This window comes from Ailuropoda melanoleuca, chromosome 12, assembly GCF_002007445.2.
Source record: "Ailuropoda melanoleuca isolate Jingjing chromosome 12, ASM200744v2, whole genome shotgun sequence".
NCBI classification, from domain to species: domain Eukaryota; kingdom Metazoa; phylum Chordata; class Mammalia; order Carnivora; family Ursidae; genus Ailuropoda; species Ailuropoda melanoleuca.
Genome location: NC_048229.1, coordinates 72,471,472 through 72,496,666, shown reverse-complemented (window position 1 = coordinate 72,496,666; position 25,195 = coordinate 72,471,472). Strand labels below are relative to the sequence as shown.

General features: G+C 44.4%; 1 protein-coding gene across 3 annotated transcripts in view; it reads right to left on the bottom strand.

Moving 5' to 3' along the window:
- The window catches only part of WWOX (WW domain containing oxidoreductase), a 1,195,262-nt gene that overhangs the window by 546,354 nt on the left and 623,713 nt on the right, over positions 1-25,195 (bottom strand). Inside the window, exon 9 of one of the 3 annotated variants that reach the window (XM_034637803.1) lies at positions 6,166-7,115. The exons of the other annotated variants lie outside the window; for them this stretch is intronic. Coding sequence (XP_034493694.1) covers positions 6,903-7,115 — 213 coding nt within the window. The 3' untranslated portion in view covers positions 6,166-6,902. Of the gene's footprint in view, positions 1-6,165; positions 7,116-25,195 lie in introns of those variants that run through there. 3 annotated transcript variants of the gene reach the window in all.

Here is a 25,195-nt window from a genome sequence, read left to right as displayed (position 1 = left end):
AACAAACACCCTTCTCTTCTCCCGGGGCACCTTGGCGGCTCAGTCAATAAAGTATCTGCCTTTGGCTCAGGTCATGATCCCAGGGTCCTCACCTTGGGCTCGCTGCTCAGAAGGGGAGTCTGCTTCTCCCTCTGACTCTCCTCCCCGCCCCAGCTTCTGTTCTCTCTCCCTCTCTCTTTCACACACACTCTCTCTCTCATAAATTAATAAAATCTTTCCTCACCTTGGGCTCGCTGCTCAGAAGGGGAGTCTGCTTCTCCCTCTGACTCTCCTCCCCGCCCCAGCTTCTGTTCTCTCTCCCTCTCTCTTTCACACACACTCTCTCTCTCATAAATTAATAAAATCTTAAAAAAAAAAAACCTAAAAACCCCCTCTCTCTTTCCTTAATTAACAACACGCATGTCCCCTGTTGATGAGCATCTCATCCTGACGCTCTTCCTTGGGTGGCTGTTTCAGGGCACGTGGGACCATCTCCCCAGTGAGACCGTGTGCTCTTTTAAGGCAAGATGGGTTATCTTTGGATTTTTGCTCTTTCCCTGAGCTGACACAACAACCTGATAGAAGATTTAGCATCTGGTGGTCTCGCAAGAATGAATGAGCAGGGATGGTTGGTGAGACTTTCAGGGGGCTGTCTCCTGAGAATACCCCTCCACCGTGATCACTCTCACTGTGGTGATGGCTGGGGGCCAGGCACTGTGCTTAACACAATATGAGCAGATACTTGGACAAATGGGCTTCGAAAGGAAAGTGGTTACCCACATAACCAAATCGTGCAGAGTGGGGGGTTGGGGCTTGGATTTGAAACCAGGTGTGTGTGATGGGAGGCTCATAATCTTAACCAATCCTCTTTAGATCTGCTGGACAACAATTCTGCTCGTCCATTCTTTCCCTCCACACTACTATTTTCTATAGTGCCTGGTACCTTACAGATTAAAAAAAAAAAAAAAATGAAAGGAGTGTCAGTTCAAGTTATTTCAGAAGAGCCCTGGATGATATTTTCCCCAAGTCATGGACCCTGACCATGGACCCTCCCTATCTCCCCCACTCTTCAGCTTAGCTCCTCAGGTCCCTCAAAGCCTTGTCTCATTTCTCCTTCAAATCAATCAACAGAACAATTCCTGGCATAGAGTAGGGGCTTGAGAAATATTTGTCACCCAAATAAATACTTCTTTTACAAAAAAAAAATTCCTTACTAAAACTGGGAGTCTCCTGACCTATGTATCTTCTCCATCAAGACTATGAAGAGAGGCAGAGAATTTATCAATGTATGTATTAATCAAATCATATTGCGACCAGTAGTAAAAACATGCTTTCCATCCAGGTATGGAAAACAGGCAAAAGCTACACATCTAGTTTAAAGTTTGACTACAACTCTAAAGTTGGGGGAAAAAAATAATCAAATTCATTTAACTCCAAACACTGTAAAAACCCTGTGGTAACTCCTGAGCCAATCTTTTTTTTTTTTTTTTTTTTTTTTTTTTGGCACTACAATAATTCTTTTATGATGGTATCCAGTGAGAATCCCTCATGGAATTTTCTCTTAACATGGAAAAGCATATGGCCTCTGTGGTACAACAGCTGCATAACTACATAATTGTTTACAAATGTGCAAAATAAGTACCCAAACCAATAAAAAATAATAACTCGGGCATCCATAAAGAAAAGATTCTATAAACATGCAATGGCCCATACTTTCTCCATAAATAACTGTTGAGGCAAAAATACAACTACCAGAACCCCTTATTTCAAATCCCTTTCCATAAAGTAAATAGCGTTGGCAGTCTGGCAGGCTAATACCATTGTGCTTTCCCAAGCGAAAATGCTTTTTTATTAACATTTATCATTTAGGCACCATTAAAGGAACTGCAGTAAAAGTGGATCCATTTACAATAAGACACTTGGTGCTGAGTCCACTATGTTCTGAATATGCTTCAAACCAGCACACAGTTTCCTGCCACCACAAGGAGGTGGGGGGCCACAGAAAAGGAAATACTAATACGAAGTGGTGGGGAGGAGGAAGGAGAAGAAAAATACGGATCCTTTCAAAGACGCTTCCAACTACTGCCCATTAGAATCCTCTGCTAGACCTGCCAGAGGCCAGCCCTAAGGAATTCTGTGCTGGAGTCTCTACAGAAGAAATGAAGTCTTACCCTTCAGGCTTCAGCCTGGAATACTCTCTCTCTATTCAATCCACCACCTCAGTGTGTCTAGGGAAACTCCTATTGACTCATCAAAACCCAACTCAGCTATCTCCTCTCCCAAGAAACGTTCCTTGTCCAACATCAGCGAGAGGAAATCATGCCCTTCACAGCAGTACCTTGGCATCCTCCATCAATTTATGCACTCGATACACAATTGCTGACTGCCTACCAAGACTCAAGCACTGTTCAAAAGGCACTAGAGATACAACAATGAATAAGATGGACAAAAAGCTAGCAGTCTATAAACACATAGCTAACTAAATAAATAGTATAATATCAGGTAGGATTATATTATTTCAGGTCCTATACTTATTGCAATTATTATGCTGTGTCTCCCAGAATAGACTATTGACCACTGTATCTCTATATTCACATGGTTTCTCAATTTAGCACTGCCTGTTGGATTGACTGAATTAAATTTTAAAAACCACATGAACTATCTATTAGCATAGTGTGGGTCAGGTGCAAGGCCTAGCCACAGGGACTGGATTTGTACAAAATGCCTCTGCCCTCTAGGAGCTTAGAGCCAATGCCTGGGCGATGCTGGTCATGATAGTTATGACCACAATGTGATAAAACTGCTTACCCTTTTCTACTTTCCAGAGCAAATGTTATTTCCCATCATCCTCTCAACAACTGGGACAGGTGTCATCAGTTCAACTTCACTGAGCATCAAGGCATTCGTTCCCTATCCCCTGATCTTGGGAAAGCGTACAGGATATACCACTTTTGCGACAAAGACAGAAGAACCAACATGAAACTGGTGAGACTGGGTAAAGAAAAGCCGCCACAAGAAGGGGGATGGTTGACCAGGAGGGGAAACAAGGATATGGACCAAGCAGATGTTGGCCCTGAAGTCGGACAGGGGTCACACCTCCTTGTGGCCCATACCTCCAACGAAATCTCCCTGGAGACTGTCCTGTGGGCTTTACCTTGATGTCACTGGAAAAGTAGCATACAGACGTGAGGGTTGGCACAGAGCTACAGACATTTGTCCAGCAGGGGCTGGGAGGATAATGGCATGGAGGTATGCACAGGGTAGCATGGGGATCCCGGAGCATGGACTTTGGTGAAACTGAAGGTGCATCCAGGATAAGGGTCTTGGGATGATTCCTCTACCACATAATTCTAGTCTTGAAGGGCAAGCAGGACTTGTCGGGTGCACTGGTTCCTAGAAAGTCTGTAACAAACTACCACAAACTGGCTGAGAACCACAGTAGAGTTATTGTTTCACAGCTGCAAAAGCTAGAAGTCTAAAGTCAAGGTGTCAGCAGAGCCACCCTCCCTCTAAAGCCTCTAGGGCAGAATCCTTCCTTGCCCCTCCAGCTTCCGGTAGCCCCAGATGTTCCTTGGCTTGCGGCAGTATAACACCTATGTGTGCCTCCGTCTTCCGGTGATGTTCTCTCTGAATCTCTTCACATCGTTCCTACTCTAGGTGTCACCTCTGTGTTAACATTTCCCCCGTATATAAGGACGCTATTGGATTATGGCCCATCCAATGACCTCATTTGAAGTTGATCACCTCTGAAAAGATGCTATTTCCAAACAACGTCACACTCCGAATTGCTGGAGATTAGGACTTCAACTTGCCTTCTGGATTTTTATTTGGGTGACACAATCGAACCCACAGCAGCAGAGCAGTGGGGGGGGGGGTTGGTAAACAACACAGTAGGGACAGGGCATGTCGTCCTTTCCTAAAATACCTGGGTTGGGACCTATCTCCTCCACTTACTACTTGTGACCTGGAAAAAGTCTGAATGACGTTGTCCCTGTTTTCTCACCTGTAAAACAAGAAAGTTAACACATACCTCATAGCTAGTTATGAGGATTAAATGAGCTAACTCAAATATAAGGCAGATGAGTAGTGCATAGACTTAAGAGCTTTTTTCCTCCCTTTTCCTTTCTTTTAGATATTCATCTTGGTGATGATGTTCATTAACATGCATCCTCTCTGAGACCACAGGATTTCTCACTCAAAGCCATACAAGACCTCCTGCAGCAGATATCATGGTTGGCGACCCTATCAGCCTTCTCCCCTACAGACTTCCACATGCTTACCCAGCATTCCTTGCAGCCCAGGAGGCCATATGACAAAGTCTATCCGCTAATCAGATGTATGCAGAAGTCACTTGAGGGATTCTGGAAAAGCTTCTGCCTTTCATGAAAAAAGAGTCAGACCCAGCTGGTACCATTCCCTTTTCTTTCTTCCCACCTGGAACGGAAATGGTATGTCTTGTGGAGTGATGGCCATCTAAGAGCCCAGAGGAATGACCTAAAGAATCGCAGGGCTGTTGACCCAGAATTCTGACAAGTGTTGAGCTGCTGAGCCAACTGAGCCACTGCCAGCAACTGCCTCCCTCTGGGCTTCTTATTAAGCAAGAAAAGACAGAGCCCTATTTGCTTAAGCTAATTTCACTAGTGTTTTCTCTAATCTGCCACTGAACTCGCTCCTCGATGATAAACCTTCTAACTGGTCTCTGTGTTTCCAATCCTAAACCATGACGATCCATTCAATACCCAACAGCGACGGTGTCAGCATGAGTCACATCATAATATATCACATCACACGTGCTATCTTGTATCAAACATATATCATTATCAAATCGTAACCTATCAATCTCTCTCTAACTGAAAACCAGCCAGTGGCTCCTTACTGAAACCAGAATCAAACATCAACCCCCACCCCCCATGGTTTACAAGGCTCTGTGTGATTTGGTCCCAGACTACCTCTCAGCTTTCACCTTGAACCTGCTCCTTGATTTATTCTAACTCCACTGAGCCTCTCTATTTCCTCAAACATGCCAAACTCCCTTATATGTCCAGAGATCTAAACCACTGTTTCTTCTGCTTGGGACATGCTGCTGCTCTATCTTTGAGTGACTGGCTCTTTGTCATCCTCCATGTCACTCCTAGAACAGCACCTTGCACAGGTGCCCATTGTTGTCAGGACCTAACAGGTGAATGAAGGAGAGCAGACCTAATGTTCATTGAGCACAGTAGTGTGACACGGCCACACTGTAAAAGGGGACCCCAAGGAAGACTTTTGGGTTTATCCAGTTACCCAACGTCCCACATTTTCCTTTCCTTTTTCCCACTTGCCTCCTCCTCCCACCAAGTACGGTCTCCTAGAAATAAAACCTGGACATGTGCGCACGGGTCCCCACAAAGCCCTCCTACTCAGAGGTCCAGCCAGGTGGTGATCCCCTGCTCCTTGAGTCCCAGACCTCAGGCTTTATTTTTCTCCCACTACATTCATAGTGGGACCTGTGCATTAGTCTTCCAGGGACGCCATAAAAAATACCCGCACCGGGTGGCTTAAACAGCATAAATTTAGTTTCTCCTAGTATTGGAGGCTGATTTCCTAGGTCAAGGTCTGGGAAAGTTTGGTTTCTTCTTTTATTTTTTTTTAAGACTTTATTTATTTATTCGACAGAGATAGAGACAGCCAGCGAGAGAGGGAACACAAGCAGGGGGAGTGGGAGAGGAAGAAGCAGGCTCATAGCAGAGGAGCCTGATATGGGGCTCGATCCCAGAACACCGGATCACGCCCTGAGCCGAAGGCAGACGCTTAACCGCTGTGCCACCCAGGCGCCCCAAGTTTGGTTTCTTCTGAGGCCTCTGTCTTTGGGTTGTGGACGGCCATCTTCTCACTGTGTCCTCACGTGTTATCCCCACTGCACGTATGCACACCTCGTGTCTCTTTGTGTGTCCATTTCCTCTTCGGAGAACACCAGTCAGATTAGATTACAGATCACCCTCATGGCCTCATGTTAACTTATCACCTTTTTATTTATTTATTTTTTTATTATTTTTTTTTTAAAGATTTTTTTATTTATTTGACAGAGATTGAGACAGCCAGCGAGAGAGGGAACACAAGCAGGGGGAGTGGGAGAGGAAGAAGCAGGCTCATAGGGGAAGAGCCTGATGTGGGACTCGATCCCATAACAACGGGATCACGCCCTGAGCCGAAGGCAGACGCTCAACCGCTGTGCCACCCAGGCGCCCCAACTTATCACCTTTTTAAAGACCCTCTTCCCAAACACATTCACATTCCAAGGGAGCGGCGGTAAGGGCTTCAACCTATGAATTTGGGGGAAACACAGTTCAACCCATCACAGGTGCTAAATAAGTAGCCTCAAAGGGCAGAGCTCTGCTGGTCCAGGTAGCAGGAATGATCTGTCTCTTACGGTTCGCACTACGACCTAACTGTCATTCCTGGCAGTCTGTCTCTTGAGATGGCTAGATAATATTTTATTACGGAAAATTTCAAACATACCTCACACAAGAGAAACTAGTTAAATGAACCCATAGTTCCTCAAGAACTACATTTTCCAATCTTGAATCGTTTACCTTTCCCTTCAACTATTTTTTCTAGATTATTTTAAAGCAAATCCCAGACATCTCACTGGTACATTTTTCAGTATGCCTCTCTCATACAAAACGAATTTTATTTAAAATATGATCATGCTTACCAAATTAACAGTACTTTCTCAATACTATCGATTACCTACTCCATATTCGGATTTCCCTGATTGTCCCAGACAATTGTCTTTGATAGTAAGTTCATCTAAATCCAAATCAAAACCACCTTCACATACTGCATTTGGATGCTTTGTTTCTCACGTCTCTTTTAATCCATGCAACACTTTGAAGTCAGATGCATATTGTCTTCGCACTCAGAGCACTTTCTCACTTAAGACATCACGGCAGAGCATCCATCATCCAAGATACAGGAGCCCAAGAGCTCAGGCTCCCATGAATTGGTGGTGGTGGTGGGGGGTGTTCAGGCTGCTTCTTCGCTGAGCTCGCACAGACTACGGATGATTTAATGTCCAGGAGGGCAGCTGCTGAAAGATATGTTCTTTCTCTTTCCAAGTGAGCTTTGTTCTGAATTTGGATTAATTTAAATGGCACCTGCACAGAGGGAATTTGTAAGATATGTTTACGGAATAATTGTGATCAATACTCATGCGTTTATAAGTGGCAGTGTGTGCGCAGTACGCTTTGAGGAGGCTCCTGTGCGCTCACTCTTTAACGGTTATCAATACTTATAGTCAATCACCAACAGGGGAATCGGAGGAAACATTTATATTCAAACTGTGCTGGGTCCCCTTATGGAAGGTTATTTCACTTGGTCGGTTAGTCGCAAATGCATTTATCAGACGATGTTATACAGGGATGGAACTATAAAAACACATTTTTAAGCATTAAAGGTTTATCATTCCGTCATCTGTTCACACCTTCATCACCAAGATCTTTGGGGCTGGTCTTTCAAACTATTATTCCTGAACAGCTGTATGCTCTAAAATTGATAGTCTTCTGAGTTGATGGATCCACAGAAAAATTGTTAAATATTCAACAAAGCTCTCAATGGCTGCAGCCACCCAGTCCGAACATTTCCCTTCAAGGAATATATCCCAGTTTGATAAGAGCCTCCTGCTCTTCTTTGTTGAAGCAATTATTCAGCCCAGTTATTACTGAATAAGCCACGGGAATGGGACATTTCTTCAAAGGGAAGAGTGCTATACTTTAAAATTTGTATACCTGCACATCGCTTTGAACGTTACAAACAATTTCCATGAATAGTGGAGGAGTCATGATCTATTTGCTTCTCTAGCATACAAGGCCAGACTAGCAAGAACAAAGCCAGGCGCAATTCCTGGCGAATTTAACCAGCTGGCTTTAAAGAAACTCATTTGAAATACTCCCCTATCGTGACCCTCCATTTTCTAAAATTCGTATCGAGTGGTCATTAGGTCCTCAAATCTGGCGTCGACAAACAGAGGAGTTACTTGTGGTCCAGATGTCAGTAAACACACAAGCAGAAAATAAAATTGTGCAGAGAAAAGAAATGCACACATGTTACAGCTTTAATCACGTCAAGAGAACTGGGGTGCTTGGGTGACTCCCGGGTGTGGATGTCCCCACAGAGCGATGCTGGAAAGGCTTGGTGGGGTGGGCACATACTGGGGGGAACCAGGCAGAGGCCTGGGCAGACATCCCAACTCTTGAATGTGCTGCTTCCATAAGCAAGTCTCCGGGCAGCGAACTGTATATGCAGTCTGTGGCACTCTATGCCGTCCAGGAAACAAGTCCCCAACTGCCCCAAATGCAGAGGATGTTGGGTGATTGGAGGGAGCAATTAGAGGTGGGCGAAACACCTGTTCTCAGGGTTCCAGGTGGGAAAGACAAGGTCAACGTAAGGGACATCTCTACGGGAGAGTCACTGCCAGGGAAAGGAAATGCACGAAACAGCGTAAAATGAACAACAGCTCTGGGCTGTGGCTGGCAAGGAAGCAAACTGTCTCTTTGGAACAGGAGGCCACGTGAAGCAAATTCCTTAGGAACCAACAAGTGCTGAATCACACTGCAGTTTGGTTTCATCACGTTAAGAGGCCCAGAATGCGAAGGGCACAAGCACGTTCACCTGAGACGCTCCTCCTGGCAGAGCCGCCCAGACAGGCAAGTGGCTGGAAGATGCTCTAATGAAGAAAAGGCAGGTAAGATGAGAGGGGCTGTGTCGGAGATGAGCAGAATTCCCCTGTAATACCCATATCTCGGGAGGGTAGACTCCAACAGGGCATGATTACTTCCACCCGGCTGCGCCTGCTCCCCAGGCCCTGTGCCCCGAGTGGCCCGGAATCCGCAGGCTCTCCTGCAGCCTGACACCGCCAACACGCTTCTCTCTGTGATCGCTACTTAGCTTAAATGAGTTAATCTCGTTTTCCAGATGAATTGTTATTTTGTCTCCCGCAGGCTGTGATTACCGGATAAAAGTATTGTGTTAACAGGAGGGCTGGGGGCTTTCAGCGCCACTTCCCAACCCACACCAAACCAGCTACTCTCTGCTCACCTCTTCTCCCCTATCTGTGTTTAATGGGGTTAAAAGAACTGGAAGAGGAATGGGGAGCTGTGGAATGACACGCGGGGCAGTAAACCTTTCAGATGAATTATGGCCCCTCAAGAGAGGTCAGAGGGCCAATTTATCTTCATGTTTTGAAACACAGTTTATAATCCTGACAAAATTTAAAACACATCTAGAGCAAAACAGATGTGTAAATGACAGTGAGTTTTCAACCCCTCCTTCTTGTGAGTTGCTCTTGAAACACATGGGCCAGCAAACAGCTTGGGCCTGAGAGCCCACTACCTGGAATGTTCTTCTGTGGGATGCTGCCAAAGTCCCTTAGCCTGTGTTTGTTCATTTGTTGAAGAAAGGCCAATGCCTGGGCTCTTCCCTCAGGCATCTTGATGACTTTGTGACAACAAGCATCATTTTCTTCTTAATTTTTAAAAAATTACTTTTGAGTGCAGATAGTAATTTATGCCATTGGAGACGCAGACTCTGGTCCTAAGTTCATTCCCCACCTTCTTTCACTGTGAGGCCTTCACCAAGTCGCTTATGTCCTTTAAGCCCCAGCTTGGCAATTGGTAACAATTACCCCCAACTTTCAAGGTGATTGTAAGGATACACAATAAAGCATGCTACGCTTTTAGTGGGTGCCGAGTGTTTAATAAGGAATAGCTCCAAAAGCTATCATTACTTCCTGAGGTAGTTACTAAATCATAGACTGATATCAAGACCGTGTGGGAGAACAGGGGAGAAACAAAAAGAGGTCACGGGTGGGTGCCGGATTTTGCAACTAAAAATACTGGATGCCTAAATTCTAATTTCAGATAAACAACAAACAATTTCTTAGTATAAGTACATCCTATACTAATATGTGTATGTGTGTATATATACATAGTATACAATTATAAGTATGTATCAAAGATTGCATGGCTACATTTATACTAAGAAACTATTTGTTGTTTATCTGAGATTCAAATGTAATTGGGTGTCTTGCATTTTATCTGGCAAGACTCACTATAGGATTTGAGGTTAGAAGACCAAGACTGAGTCTTCCTTACCAGCTATGTAATTCAGGGACAAATACTATAATTTCTTGAGCCTTAGTTTCTTCCTTTATAAAGTGAGGCTAACTGTAAGAGAAATACCTGCATAATTTACACAGTTGTGGGTGGAATCAAATATATGTGAGCATGATTTGTAAGCTGCAAAGTATCATTCCTTTTTCATTTCTTTTTTCCTGTTCGTTTATTGCTTTAGAATAGAAACAGCCTAATAATGTACAGCTAATTTTACAGAGGGGCCTGGGGCCTGACCTGGATGTGGAGGGGGGAATCTTTGCCTAAGGCTTCCCTTTACAGGGAGGGACAGGGTGTCTTCCCTATCACAAGGAGAGAGTGAGAGCCCCCTCCACACTTCTGTGCACACGTTGGCAGCAGGCAGCCTGGTAAAGTGGTATTTCCTGTCAAACCCACAATGGCACATTTCTGAGGAGAGTGTCCTTCCCAAGGATGGTCTCTGACTAGTGAAGTCTGAAGCACTGTCTCCCAATGAGAGGTGCCCCAGATTCCCACATAGAAGCTGCCGAGAATAAACGATGTCTATATCCATTATTCCTTCCTATTCTTTGAGATGGTGATTATAATCTGGAGATGCTACAGGCTTCAGAACGGAAAATCTCGACATACTCTGAGCATCTCCAGCATTTAGACCATCTTGGTATAAATCCTGGCTTCACCACCCCCCTGGTTGTATAACCTCAAGCAATGTCCTCAATCTCCATGAACTTCAGTGGACACAAGAGGAATAACCAGGAGGCCAGGCTGACTGACTTACATGAGACGATCATACATGTAAAGCATGATCTCACTGTCCTCTTCCTTGGCACATGCATTAGTGTGAAGTGACTATTTTTTTAAAATGTGGGTGAATACACCAACCAGTGAACTCCTAGTTTATTTCACGTGTCATTTCTCAGTCCCTGGATATAAAAGTGCGCCAACTGCAGAATATGGGGGAAGATGTCCTCACACATGCAGAGCTTGAACGCCACTGACTTTAGACATCCCAAGTGCTCATTTCCCACTCTGCTCCTGACCCAGCAGAGAAGAGCTGGGATTCACAGACCCTTTCGATGCTAAGCATTCCCGAGCGAGCGGAGGAGGCAGCTGCAAAGAGCAGTCCCTGAAGACGCCTGGCGCCTCTGGTGTGTGGGTACACGGAGATGCAGCACTGCAGGTGAGGAGGCATGGACACACACTTATCGCCCATGTTTTATGCACTGCACACCTGTTTTCGTATACTTGGGGGTTTCACACAAAGGTTGGGGGAAAATCAGATTTTTTTTTGCAGGCAGGTGAAGTCCGACTATGGTAGCTTTTTAAGATATTCAAGGAATGCTTTTGTTCTCAGATGAGTAATATTCTGATTGGAGTGAGGGGTGGGAGGAGGGTAAGGAGAGTAAAAGAAACCCCTCCACATTGAGACTATTTGAGCGATCAGAATCAACACTGCAGCAAGGCTTTCCTGACAACCCAGGATGTCAATTATGCAAACAATTTGTTCATGAAAGGACGTAAGTTTATTTGAAATATTCGATGGTTGGCATGGGGTGTGGTCTCCTTAGGCCTATTGGGGGGGGCGGTAATGGATTCACTTCCAAAGGCAGCCTGTATCTCGTCTGCAGTAAGGGTGATAACCTTCTGAGAAGGTGAATGATCCCATGGGTACTGTGTGTGAACACAAGTCACAAGGAGGAACCTCAGGCTTGAGAAAGGACGTTCTCTCCGGTGGATGGCCTATCAACGCTTCCATAACTGGAAGGACATCCACTTCGGGGGATTTGGGACCAAGCACTGAGCCAGAGAGACGCTTCGGAGACACTCCTTTCTCCTGCTCCTTCCCTCGTTTTCTTTCTAGTTGACAAATGAGGTTGGGAAAGAGAAAGGAACGACTGAAAGAGAGAAAGGTTAGGACCCAGAGACAGCCACAGAGAGACGCAGCCCTGGACTCTAGAGACAGAGAAACTGAGATGGAAGAGTGACAGGCTCAGGATGGCCCCAGAGAGAAGGTTCTTGGAGAAAATACCTAATCCAAGGGCAGAGGCACACAGTGGTGCAGGTGCTTCAGCCTGGCTTTGGAAAGAAATAATAAATGTGTCTAAGGAGGCGTGTGTGTGTGTTTGCGTGTGTGTGTGTGTGTGTGTGTGTGTAAGCTAAAGGCAACTGTCTTCAAAAAGCTGCCCTGATGTTCTGAAAAAGAGTACAGGGTCCAAGGAGGCAAAAGTTAATTAAAAACAGTACACACCTGTATCGAAGGTATTTTCTCTTCTGATAACCTTATTACATATTATCGGACTTTATTAAATATGGAGCTTATCAGTGGAAATGTTTTAAATAAAAATGCATTTTGATAAACAGGTGGGATTATGTTTATGATCAAATATGAGAAAATGCATATTCAAATTTTTGAAAAAAACTACCATCTCTGACTACAAAGTATATTCCACTGCACGGTAAGCTTCTTGAGAATACAAACGTCTTACTCACTGCTATATGCATGGCATCTACACCATCCTCCACACTCCGTAAATGAGATTTAGGGAATAGGTAAATGAATGCTTATTCCTAGCAGGTCAGCTTTCTTACTAAAGATACACTACCACCACCTGGTGACAACATACCAGAATTGCAGGAATAGGGGTTTTTGTTGTTTTATTCTTGTTCTTTTGAATACAAGTGCACACAGAAGCAGTATAATCTGGTGGCACATATGGCATTGCACGAAGTCACCAAATGCAAAGAACTAGCAGCAAGAAAGCAAATAAACACTAAACTGTTTTGTTCAGGCGGGCCCAAGCAATGTCAGCCTTTTCCAGTCTTTTCCCTGTCATTTTAAATATTTATTTCACAGAATTCTCCCATATTTTTTAGGCTGCACAAGTGTAGGCTAAGAGCAGAGCCAGAGCGGGGTTCTCACGTTAGCTTAGTGATTCTGGAAGGGGGAGGAGAGCTGGATTGACAGCTGACAAACGGGACAGAACAAAGACAGAGCCTTCATTAGGGACACTGCTGGTTTTTTATGGCCTCTTTTGCTTTTCCTTATTTTCCTATCCTCTCAAAGGAAGACCCTTTGACTCTTTTTGCTTTGTTTTGTTTTGTTTTTCACATAGACCACGTTGTCAGCTAGGTCCGGAAGCTACAATGAATATAAAGTACTGGGCAAAACAACATTTGATAAATGTAAACAATATGCATAGAGAAAACCTCTCAGATGAAAAATCCACATACATTTTTAGCGGCCGTCAGATGGAATGCAAATGGCTTTGGAAAATATAAGTGGTTGGCTTTTCAGTACCAAAGAAATCACAGCCTTTTCTCTAACACTAAAAACACTGCTGCACTAAAAAGAAAGAAGTAACTAAATAACCCGGGTGGCTGACTTTCAGCCCGCAAAAAGTTGCTGCCTCTGCCCTCACCACAGGGGCGATTGTTGTACGTCTAGAAATGTGAAACAGGGGGGCAGGTCAAGAAAACCAGGAATGCTGTGTTTTTAAGGCTCCCTCTCAAAACCAAATGCACTTCCTGTTACAGAGGAAGAAGGAGCAATTAAAAAAAGATGGAATAAAAGACTTCGCCTGGCTCACAGATGAAGCCGTGCGATGTCAGTGCTTTGGAAATGCTCGGCTTCGGTGGTTTTCCAAGGCAACGCGCGCGCAGTCTTGCCTGAAAGAAAGGAGTCAATAGGGAGAAAATAAATAGAGCATTTCCAGAACTCACCCAGCAGTTCGGAAAACTGTCTGCTTACTATTACACAGTTTTAACATTGTCATAATCATTTTCACAGTAAAGATACTCTTCCTGCAGTTTAGACCAAGAATGCATGACTAATTTTAACCACTTGTGCAAATCTCCTAATGGAAATTTCAAACAGCTTTTATGGATTAGGGTTTTGTAAACTGTATGGACAGAGCGGCCACAGATACCAAGTGGCGGGGCTCCTCACACCAAGCTGTTGATGCCTGACAGGTTCCCGGGGAACGGCGGGCGGTCACACAGTACTCACACAGGCTAGAGTTCTCCTTGGCACCACGTGTAGTATCCGTTATTCGCGTACAGTTAGAACGGCCAAGTGTCAGGAGCATGCAGGCCAATGGTCCTCTGCTACCATTTCAAGACACACCAGTAAGTTCCAGAGGTGATCCAAGTCAAGAACCGCCCCCCCACCCCGCACTGTGTGATCTCACCAAGTTCACACCATACAGCCTCACGGTGGGGAGCACGGTTCCCATTTTATAGACAGAAATGAAATCTCAGAGAGGTGTGAGGGCAACCCAGCTGCTGGTGATTAAAAAGAAAATCTCAAACTGCCCCTTTCCATGACCACGATCTGACGAGCATCTTGAGGACTGACCCCCATGACTGGGAGACTGAAGAATCGAGGTCGCTTGCAGATGGAAAATTTCCATGGTTGCACCACAATGAGAATGCACTCTAAGCCACTGAATCGCACACTTAGAAATGGCAAATTTTATGGTACGTATGTTTTACCACAATTTAGAAAAATGAATCAAGTCCACATGTCCAAGTCCCTTTCCACTGAGACTGACTATGGCCATAGTCACATGTGTGAAGAACATTGTTATACCTGCCTCTTTGCCTACAACTGTGCCAGAAACCCAGAACATTAAAGAAAAAAAAAATTAAGGTAAATTCTTCCCCTTTAGGAGGTCAAAGTCAGCAGGGTAGTTGGAAACATATTTTGTTTTGTTTTCCCCATTTCCCCAAATTCAAGCATTTGGGTTTTCTGGGGCTTTTTAACCTACTTCATGGAGATTCTAACTTTTACCTTGTTAGCGATTTTCACAGGAGAGTTGGGAGAGAAGCAGAAATCAGGACAGGAGGCAAACACAGGGAACAGCTTCCCTGGGTGACCAAGGATCCTCATGAAACACAGAGTAAGAACAGGCTCTTGTCTGGAGGGAGGAGGGAAGAGAAGGAGAAAATGGATACTGATGTCCTTCCTCCTCCTTCCTCTTCCCTCCTCCCTCTGGGTTCTTGATTTCCCTGCAAGGTCCATCCAGCCTTCAGCCTAATACGCAGTCCTTTGGGGGAGCCTTCTGTGATCCCACTAATCATTGCAGGATCTGATAGTTCCAGAGGCTTGCCTTTCAGACTGAACCCCTTGGGGAAGGGAGGAGAAAGTTCGACCCGGACTTACAAGAGAAACTTTGGGGGAGGTGTTTGGTCCTGAAGCCCAGGACTCCAGCAGGTGGGGGTGATGGGACAGGGGGAGCACTGCCAAGGCATATGGTCTCAAGGAACCCCACTCTGGTCCCTTTCTCCCACAGAGAGTGGTGGGATGAAAACGGGACTGGAGAGGACAAGAGCTCTAAGTAGGAATCTCCCCTGACCCCAGAGTACACGGCATCCTCTAAATTCGCTCTGAAAATGTGTCCACAGCACATCTGCTTCCTTTTCAATGTCTCCTCGATGTTCTCAATTCCTTTTCTTTCTTACCTCTGGCTTTCCACTGGAGATGAAATCACGTCACCTGCTCCCCAACCAGCTCTCAGTGGTCAGGAAATGCTGTTGGCCATTTCCCCCTTTGAACTCTCTTCCCCTCCCACTCCATACAATGGGGGTGGAGCCACCATGGAGGGGAGCTCAAGGTGTAGCCCCAAATGGTGGCTCACATCACATTCCACACCAGACGGCCTGTGTTGCTTATTAACCAGGTGCCAGATGGCCTTAACCTAATTCCTGGTTTATGACGTGGTTCAGACACATGAGCTTTGTGTGTTCTCTTCAAGCCCCCCTCTTCCTTTGGGTCCCCAAGCCCCCCATGGGGAAGGGAGGAAAGAGTGAGGCAGGTGGGAGGAGATGTGGGGGTGGAGGGAGGGGGAAAGGGAATGAAAAGGAGTGGACCTGGGCGCAAGTCCTGGAGCTGCCACCTACCATGGAGCCATCGGACCTTCAGAGTCCTCCTATGTCAAACAGGGGGGCGACCCGGGGGAGACCACGAAGTAAGGTAACTGAACAATCATGGCAAACTGCTGTGTGGGGCTCATCACATGCCAGACCCTATGAACACTGTATGGTTTATTCTCCCAGTCACCTGAGAGGTAAGTACTAGCATTATCCCTACTTTGAAGAGGAAGAGATTAGGCACAGAGAGGCTGAATCACTTGACTAAGGCCACACAGCTGTACATGGCAGAGTCTGGATTCCAACCCAGGCAGCCTGGCTCCAGGCCATTTTCTTCCTGTGTCACTTACTTTCTACAGTGACGTCCATTTAAGGTCCTTAATAAATATCAATGCCTTGCCCCTGCCTTTTGCGATTCTTTTCACCATAGTCCTCTGGGTCGATTTTCAATAAACTTCAATCCTCTGGGTGTTGTGCTGCTTAGCTTTCTTCCATTAGCTGGAAATCATTCAATAAATATTCATTAAGCACCCACTCTGTGCCAAGTACCATGCTAGCAAAGTCCTGACTCTCGAGACTGTGGCCAGGGTGACTATGAGGTGTCCGTGGTCAGGCCCACAGCACACCTGGAAATGCCACAAAATAACATAACCAGGATATGTAACTTGGTGCCGCACTGAGGCATGGTCCTGTCTGTCAGGGGGACACAGGAGAGCTGGTTTGGCCCTTCCCCAAGCTTGTGGTTTCCTGGCCCGTGCAGGATGCTTGGTATCCGTTCCACTAGCCACCTCTGCTCCTCAAGGTACAGAAAGCCTTGGTCAGCTTGGGCTGATTAAGGATGACAAAGGTGTAGGGAGGGGCGAAGTGCTATCCTCAGCTCAGAACCACTGTCTTAGAAGATGTGACTGCAAGTCAGATGACCCCATGAGAGCTACCCTGTGTCATTTTGTGGTCTGGAGAGACAGAACATATATGAACAGACTGCTGAATTTCATCAAGTTCTAAGGTGATTTAAAGTTGGCTGGAAGACAATTATATGAAAAAGCCCGAAGAAAGGCAAGCCTCAATTAAGCAAGGTGCCATCTGGTGGGGTGTGTGGATGTCAGTGAGCAGAGAGAAAAGGTGATCTATCCTCTTTAAGAAATAGAAACATTGATAATTATAAAGAGGAGTTGTCCTAGAAGTCCACATGTCCATGGGAAACCAGTTAGTTCACCAGGAGCCTCCCCAGCTGTTAAGACCTCAGTATACTGAGGAAGCAGTCCTAAAAATTACATGCCAAAGGAACCCCAACATTGCTTGGTATGACATCATAGTTCCTTAATGCAACAGACATTATTTAACCACAGAAAAACTAACATATAATCATGCATGCTGTTCTCCCAACTGCCCTGTGAGGTAAGTACTATCATGATCCCCTCTTAAAGCTGAGCAGAATAAGCACAGAGAGGTTAATTAAATGCCCAAGGCCACTCAGGTAGATATGGCAGAGACTAACTCCAAACCCAGACGGGCGGCATTTGAATCAAACATAAAAAGTAATATTTCTGTGTTAGACTTAAGCATAAAAATATTGACATAATCAGAACAAGAGAAATATGCTATTATTATTGACATATCTTCAGATATGTGGTGTATTACGGACTTATAATGTTTTAATTTGGCCTTCAGGAGCCTAGGTTGGCAAAGTAAGGCCTTTGGGCCAAATACGGCCCACCACTGTTTTTATGAATAAAGTTTTACTGGAACATGGCCAGATACGTTCATTTAAATATTATCTGTGGCTGCTTTCAGACAAAGGCAAACTTGAGTAATTGTGACAGAGACCATCTGAACTGCGAAGATGGAAATACTTACTACCTGGCCCTTTACAGAAAAAGTCTGCCAACACTTGTTCTAGGGGTAGACAGTAGCCTTATAAGTTTCTATTTTAAATATGCAAATGGTAATTGCTACAAAATTGTGATGATAAGGTGAAATATTACTACATTTATAAACGCATCAGAACATTCAGAAAACTTCAGGCTTATGATGTTTGCAATCAAATTGATTAGATATATACAAATCACTTACATTCTTGGGAAGCTTGTCTGTAACAGCACTTGAAAGGGAAATCAATATAGTAAATTCATAAATGCAGCTTAATATTTTTAAGATCTTTACCTAAATTCATAAATGAGCTGAAACATTATTCTAGATCTCCTCAAACATGGCTGCTAAAATTTCTCAGTCTTACAAGCAAAATAGTAAGAATTGGGAAGATGAGCTAAAAAGCCTAAAGAAAAGCGAGGATTTGAAATTTAATGTGAATGAAATGAATATTAATTTAATTTTTAAAAGATTTTATTTATTTATTTGTCGGAGAGAGTGAGAGAGAGCACGAGCAGGGGGAGCAGCAGGCAGAGAGAAGCAGGCTCCCTGCTGTGCAAGGAGCCCAACATGGGACTCGATTCCAGGACTCTGGGATCATGACCTGAGCTGAAGGCAGATGCTTAACCGACTGAGCCACACAGTTATTCTAAAATGAATTTTAATTTTAAAAAACTAGGTAAACATCCTCTTCTGCTCACAAAGACCACCTTAGAAACCACCAAAAAATCCTATTAATATCTTGTATCGCCTTCTCTTTGCTGGTCAGTAGTAAACCTAAGTGAAAGCACTCAAGAATCAAACCTGAGTCTTCGCTGCCACCAGTGCCTGAATCCAGACCCAATCTGTCTTTTTAGACCCAGTTCAAGTTGTAAATCGTTTGATAAATGGGACTGGCCTTGGCCAAGGAATCCTATATAAGACAAACATCAAGGACAAATGCCGATGTGAGATGTAATTAAAAATATATTTTTATATAAGATAAATATTTCACATATTCATTATATATCAAATCAGTATTTTATATAAAATAAATGTATTAATATATATTATATATCATATACAAATATATAAATATATTTTACCAAACCACGTTGTTATTTCATGTAGCATTAATAATCTATAAAGCCCTTTCAAGTACACTATGTCTCTTGATGGCGTAAAATAATGTAGCAACTCAATGGCTAACATGAGCTTTGAATGGAGTGATTCCTGCCTGCTAGTAGCACGGCCTTAGGCAAATTACTAAACCTCTCAGTTTTCTCAACACTAAGCAAGGGTGATAATCATACCTGCTTCATGGGTTACTGTTGAGATCCAAACATGGAGTGTCTGAAATGAGTGCTTAGCACACTGCTTGGTACACAGTAATGGTCATGTGGATGTTAGCTGCTGTCACCGTAACCACTATCGTTCTAGAGAAATCCTATAAGGTCAGAAAGGCAGGTATCGCTATCTGCCTTTGTGGAGGGAGTTGCCAGGCAGAGAGAGCCTAAAAGACTTGTCTGAAGGACACAATGCAGCCCACAATGCAGCATATTTCTGATTCCCATGCCCAATGTTGGGGGTCTCTACTGGGTTCCCCGCCTGTTCTGCTGCATCTCAGCCTTGACCACCATCAGAATCACCTGGAGGGCTTCTTAAAACAGACTGCAGGCCCCATCTCCAGAGATTGTGATTCAAGAATTCTGCACGTATAACAAGTGGTAAGTGATGTCAATGCTGCTTGTCCAGGGACCCCACTTTAAAAACCACTGGTCTAACTCAGTGCAGCACCTTTCGGGAGTCGCACCTCCCTTCTACAGTGTGTCTGGTGCACACTCATGTGTCAGTCAAATGTTTGGCACTTGGTCAATGTTCAGTGGATGGCTTTGTTTTACTTTATTATCTTATTCTAACTTAATTGCATTTTTGCCACGGTTTCATTCTGGCTCTCGATTCTCTTAGCTAACAACTTTTGCCCTGGTTTCTTTGATGCATCCGTATATTGTCCCTCCAATTTGGAACACACTCTTTTCTTTCCAGCTGTGACCTTGGCTGCTCTCCACAAAGACTGCCTTTCCAGCTTGGCTCCAGCCACTTGAACCCTCCTTGGCAGGCCACAGCCTCACAGGTGGGACCTGCATGTGACTATCTGATGAAGTCAGCTAAACCCCTCCTGACCTACCTCTATCAGGAAAGACAGGCTGCTCTGCTCACAAACAAGGGCATCGACGTGCCCCCTAATCACAGCAGAGACACAGCAGCCATGGCAAGATGGACTTGCTCATTGAGAAAATCACTCATTGTCCAATTTCCTGTTTCCTGCTTGTAAAACAAGGGAGGGACACCAGAGAGAATTAAAAAGGGACGGGGGAGTGAGGAGGAGGAGGAGTTTTGCTCCCCAGAACTCAGAACATGTGAATGCCTGTGGATATAAATACTACAAAAATACTGATAATAAAAGGAGGTAGTACTAGCGGGGCTTTCACACCTTAACAGTATTCTGACAACAAATGTCCGTATTTCATTTGAAGTTTATGAAACCTTTGTGCCTGTAATCCCATGAGCAGCAACATGGTAAATGAAAGCAGCTGGCAGTCTAGATTAATAATATTTTGCTTCATAGTGGAAGAGCATTTGAAAGAAGAAGCTTCCTTTATCTATCCCCCGTTTTAACGGACCTGGTATTGGAACAGCGTGGGCCTTCTAAAATTGGCTGGAAAATATTCATGGATGTGTTATTAATTTATGGGAAACTGAAGGACCCACCTCAAGGTTTAAGTAGGCCATTTAGAAACAGCAAGGAGTAGGTGTGAGATACATAGCAGAATGCAGTGGAAAAAAAAGTATGCTGGGTGACTCGGGGCTTAAATCAAGAGCAGGAAGAGTACCTTCAGTAAGCTATAATAGTTGATATTCTAATAAAGCGTTCTTATGAGAAAAAGCAATCTGTTCACATATGAATTCTGCCATATGCTTCCATCTTTTCATGGTCTAGAAGGCCATGTCAGTAATTTCCAGTACTTACATAGGCATGCAGGATGCCTTTGCTGGCTAATGTGAATAAATGGGCTGGATTTACTGTTTTTCTAATGTTCCATATACACACCATGCAGGCTGCTACCAGAAGCAAAGTGGAATTTATGGATTTGCACTGAATTTCAAATGGATACAGGAGCAAAGCTACAGAAAGTGAGACTGACGTGTTGTCTAACATTTCTCAGCGAAGCCTGCTGCTCCCTTGACAAAGTGAAGGGTATTGTTTGCGAAGAAGGAAGAAAGACCCCCTAAAAATGTGGCTCTCATTGGACCCTGTGTGCGGAAGCACTCGAGACTAAGGCTGCAGTGTGAACACCAGCTCACGCTCACTGCAGGTCCCCTAGGAGATCCCCTTGACCTCAGCCCTAACCCATGACCTTCCCATTTCTAAACTGTCTTTAAATCCTGATGTTTTTATGTAGGGTTGCTTCCCTGCCAGCTGGGAAGAGTAAATTTCTCAGCAATGGGCTCCACTGACTGGTTCTAATACCACATGATTTAACTTTGCGTACCTTAAACCACAATTTTAGACTAAAAGAAAGAGGGTATTCATAGCTTGACTAATAATTTGCAGCAGTGAAGAGAAGAATGAAATCCTATCTTCTCCCAGATCAGCATTTCTCAACCTCGATGCTACTGGCATTTGGGGCTGGCTAATTCTTTGTTGTGGGAGCTGAGCTGAGCATCACAGGACATTCAGTAGCCTTCCTGTGCCCTGTCTACTAGATACCCGTAGTAGCAGTGGCCCCCACCCCTGCCCTGGAGTGACAACCAAAAATGTCTCTAGACACTGCCAGATGTCCCCAGGGTGGCAACATCATCTGAACTTGGAAATGATGAAGGAAACTGAGGGAAAAATAACAGGAATATAGAGATATACCCCTGTGGTGTAGGGAAGGGTGTGTATATATGGTGTTGGAAGGGGGGGTGTCTCTAGAACCGTGGTAAAATCCTCTAGGTGGGGGTCAACAATGCCCAGCCACAAAACCAGGAAGGCAGTCAATGTCTGAGTTGAGGACCCAAGAGGGGGGCAAATCATTGCTTTTCAACGTGCACATTATCTGCAACAAAGCAATATACATTTGCAATCATGTTGCTGAAGCTTTGGAGGAGAGAGATCTAAAAGGTTTCTGGTGAGCTATGGATGGCAAATAAAAATGAATAATATGATGTCCATATGGCTGGGCTTTCAAATCCTTACATGGGCATATCTCTTATAGCAAAGAAGATCCCCAGGGGTAGAAGTGTGTTTAAAGACTCATGTTCTATCATTAAAAATCATGCAAAAGAGGCATTCTACTAAATAATATTCATGTCCGTTTTGCTCTAAACAATACGGTTTAGTCACCAAAGAGGCTGACTCTTGAAGAAAATGTGCTTTGATTTCCTGTGACTTCCAATAAACTTTGCCACTGGCGCTCCACCAGGGAAAACTGGGGATACTCATACCCTAGTTTAAGAAGCATAAAACTAAGATGGTCTTCTTGTTTCATAGGGATCATAAATAACATATTTATGAGGCGCCACTAGTGACCTTAGTCCCTCGACCCATTATGTCCTCAATGGAAAGTTTAATATACATGGGGGTGAGGGATTCAGGGACATGGCCCTTGTCGTTGGAGAGGAACAGCCATAAAGCTACAGGTGTTACCTGTAAGAGTTTGTTAGATGTCTTAGAACCCAAAGGCAGGAATTCTTAATGACCAGATGTCAGCCAGATGGGAACCACTTTTCAGTGAGTATTGCTTGATTGTGCTTCTTTGTAAATCAGAGAATTGATGAAAACAAACCTCCAGAAAGGGAATGTACACTTCTGGTGAGTACTGCAGCCAAAGAAGCCATGGTGTCTCCATGTCTTCAAGAAAATCTTGCAAGTTCAAAAATTCTTGGAAGGTAAAAGCTGTTGCTTCTCCTTCCCCAACCATTACGATGGAGAGCAGGGTGGAGAAGTGGAGTTAGTCCAGGGCTCAAGTTCAACCATACCCTCTACTTTGCACACAGGTTTCCTTGTCTAAACACCAGGAGCGAATGACAAGTCAAGGAATAAGATGATGCTTTTCAAACACCTGGTACACAAATTGCAGGTTTTCTCGCGTCATTGTCACGATAGAGCTATTTGCAGATGAAATGACTGTAGGCCATTTGCAAGGAAGGAGTCCATAGAAATCGGACAGACAGGACTGAGAATTGAGAGGGGCCCAATTCTATCAGGCTGTCTGAAACCTGGAATCACACACGACAGAAGCGGGGGCCTGGGTGCATGTCTATTCCCCTATTGTACAAACACCAAGGGAAATGCTATGCTTTTGCTTTTATGAACTTCTAAAGCAATAAAGACTTGTATTCAAAGCACTCTTACTTTCAAAAAGAAGTCATTAATACATTTTATGAAGTCAAAACCCATTAGTGAAGATGTATCGAGTGTGTCTGCTCAGTAAGGATTATCAAAGGGGGTCTAGGAATGGCGTTGGACATATAGATTGGGGCCTGGTTTTACAAAAGGATGATGCCTGCAGAAGTCTGAACACAAAGGCTTTGGCCACCTGTGATAGTTGAAAATACCCAGGTATTGATGTGGTGTTAAGAGACGATATCAAGCCACCCTGGGTAGGCTGATGGATGCTCTTGAAGTGCGCGCATGTGCACCACATACTGTACAGTTTATACCAAATCACGGGCAGGGCTTAAATAATTCAGGGACTTAATGGTAGAGGTTTATTCATACGCGCATCCAGGCTGTGGCTGGAAACTGCCTAGACGGAGGGGAGAAGACAAAGAATTGGGTCAGGGGTGTCTTTTTGAATTCGGAACTATGAACACATTTCCTATTTCCACTCGATGCTTTCAGAACTTCATTCAACAAACATTTCTTACGTGACCATCATGTGTATTATGCATCTGGCCCTAGACAACACATGCTCCTGATCCTCCAAGAGTTTGCAGTATAGAGGGTGTGATGTCTTAAAAAAATCATTATTCTGACGTCTGTTAAAATGGTAAGGGAGACTATTCAGGACTATTTCCGTAAGGGTCAAGACCATAGCAATAGGGGAGAGAGACTGTACTCTTACTTAAGGCAAGCCTAGGATACCAAGAGTAGAGGGGTTCTCTCTAACCTGACTTGGCAGGATTTTCGCAGAGACTGNCAATGTCTTAAAAAAAATCATTATTCTGACGTCTATTAAAAATGGTAAGGGAGACTATTCAGGACTATTTCCATAAGGGTCAAGACCATAGCAATAGGGGAGAGAGACTGTACTCTTACTTAAGGCAAGCCTAGGATACCAAGAGTAGAGGGGTTCTCTCTAACCTGACTTGGCAGGATTTTCGCAGAGACTGGACTATGCAGACCTAGTAAGGATGGGGCCACGGTCGAGGCCTAGTTGAGAAGTGTGCCCAGAGGAGCCAACTACAGTTTGTTTGGTCAAGGACAGTCTTTGTCCAGGGCAGAAGGGAGAGTAGAAACCACCACAGGACACTACAGGACTCAGCAAAGTTTTCTTAAACAGACATGCTCTAATTGGGCAGCAGCATCCTGACCACTTAGATGCCTGTAGCGCATGCCCCCCATCTCGAAGCACTTCCCCAAGCCCTGGCAACCAAAATGCTTCCAGATATTTCCAAATGTTCCTGGGGGGCGCGGGGGGAAACTGCCCCTGCTTGAGGGGCAGTGGGCCAGAAGGAAATGGGATTTGGAGTGAACAAGGCAGGGAAGGCAGCTCTCCTCACAGAGGACAGAAGTAGGTGCCAGGGTTTAAAGTTTACATGATGAAGGCAGAATCTTTGACTCTCTAAACACAATGACTGGATGCAATGGAGGAAAAATAGAAGGAAGTGAAATGGGTGCATGGAAAAGTCAGAGTTGTCAGATTCTCTCTTTAAAAAAAGGTAAGGAAAATAGCAACGGATACACTGACTCACCATGAATGATCTTTGTGAATTAAGGCTTTCAGATAAGTTTCCTATTTCTGACGATAGACTAAGAATGAGGATAAAATAAGAAGAAGAAACAGATTTTTCTAGGGTTAAACTAATCACCATTGTCAAAACATTCGCATGTCTGGTCACTCCCCCCACCCCCACCACCAGTTTACATTTAAATGCATTCTTTGTGCAAAAATCTTAAAGCATGGTGGGGGGGAGGGATCCTGGTCTGTGTGCTTGAATTTTGGCTCTGTGGCATGCTACTGAGATTTCAAACCTTGTTTTCTAATTTAAATAACCCCTAAGCAACAATCAGCAGCAGGCCAGGTAGCAAGTTCACCTGAGTCATACCAAATCTGAACCCACTCACAGTTTCTTTTTCACTCCAGCTAGCACAATTAGCAAAA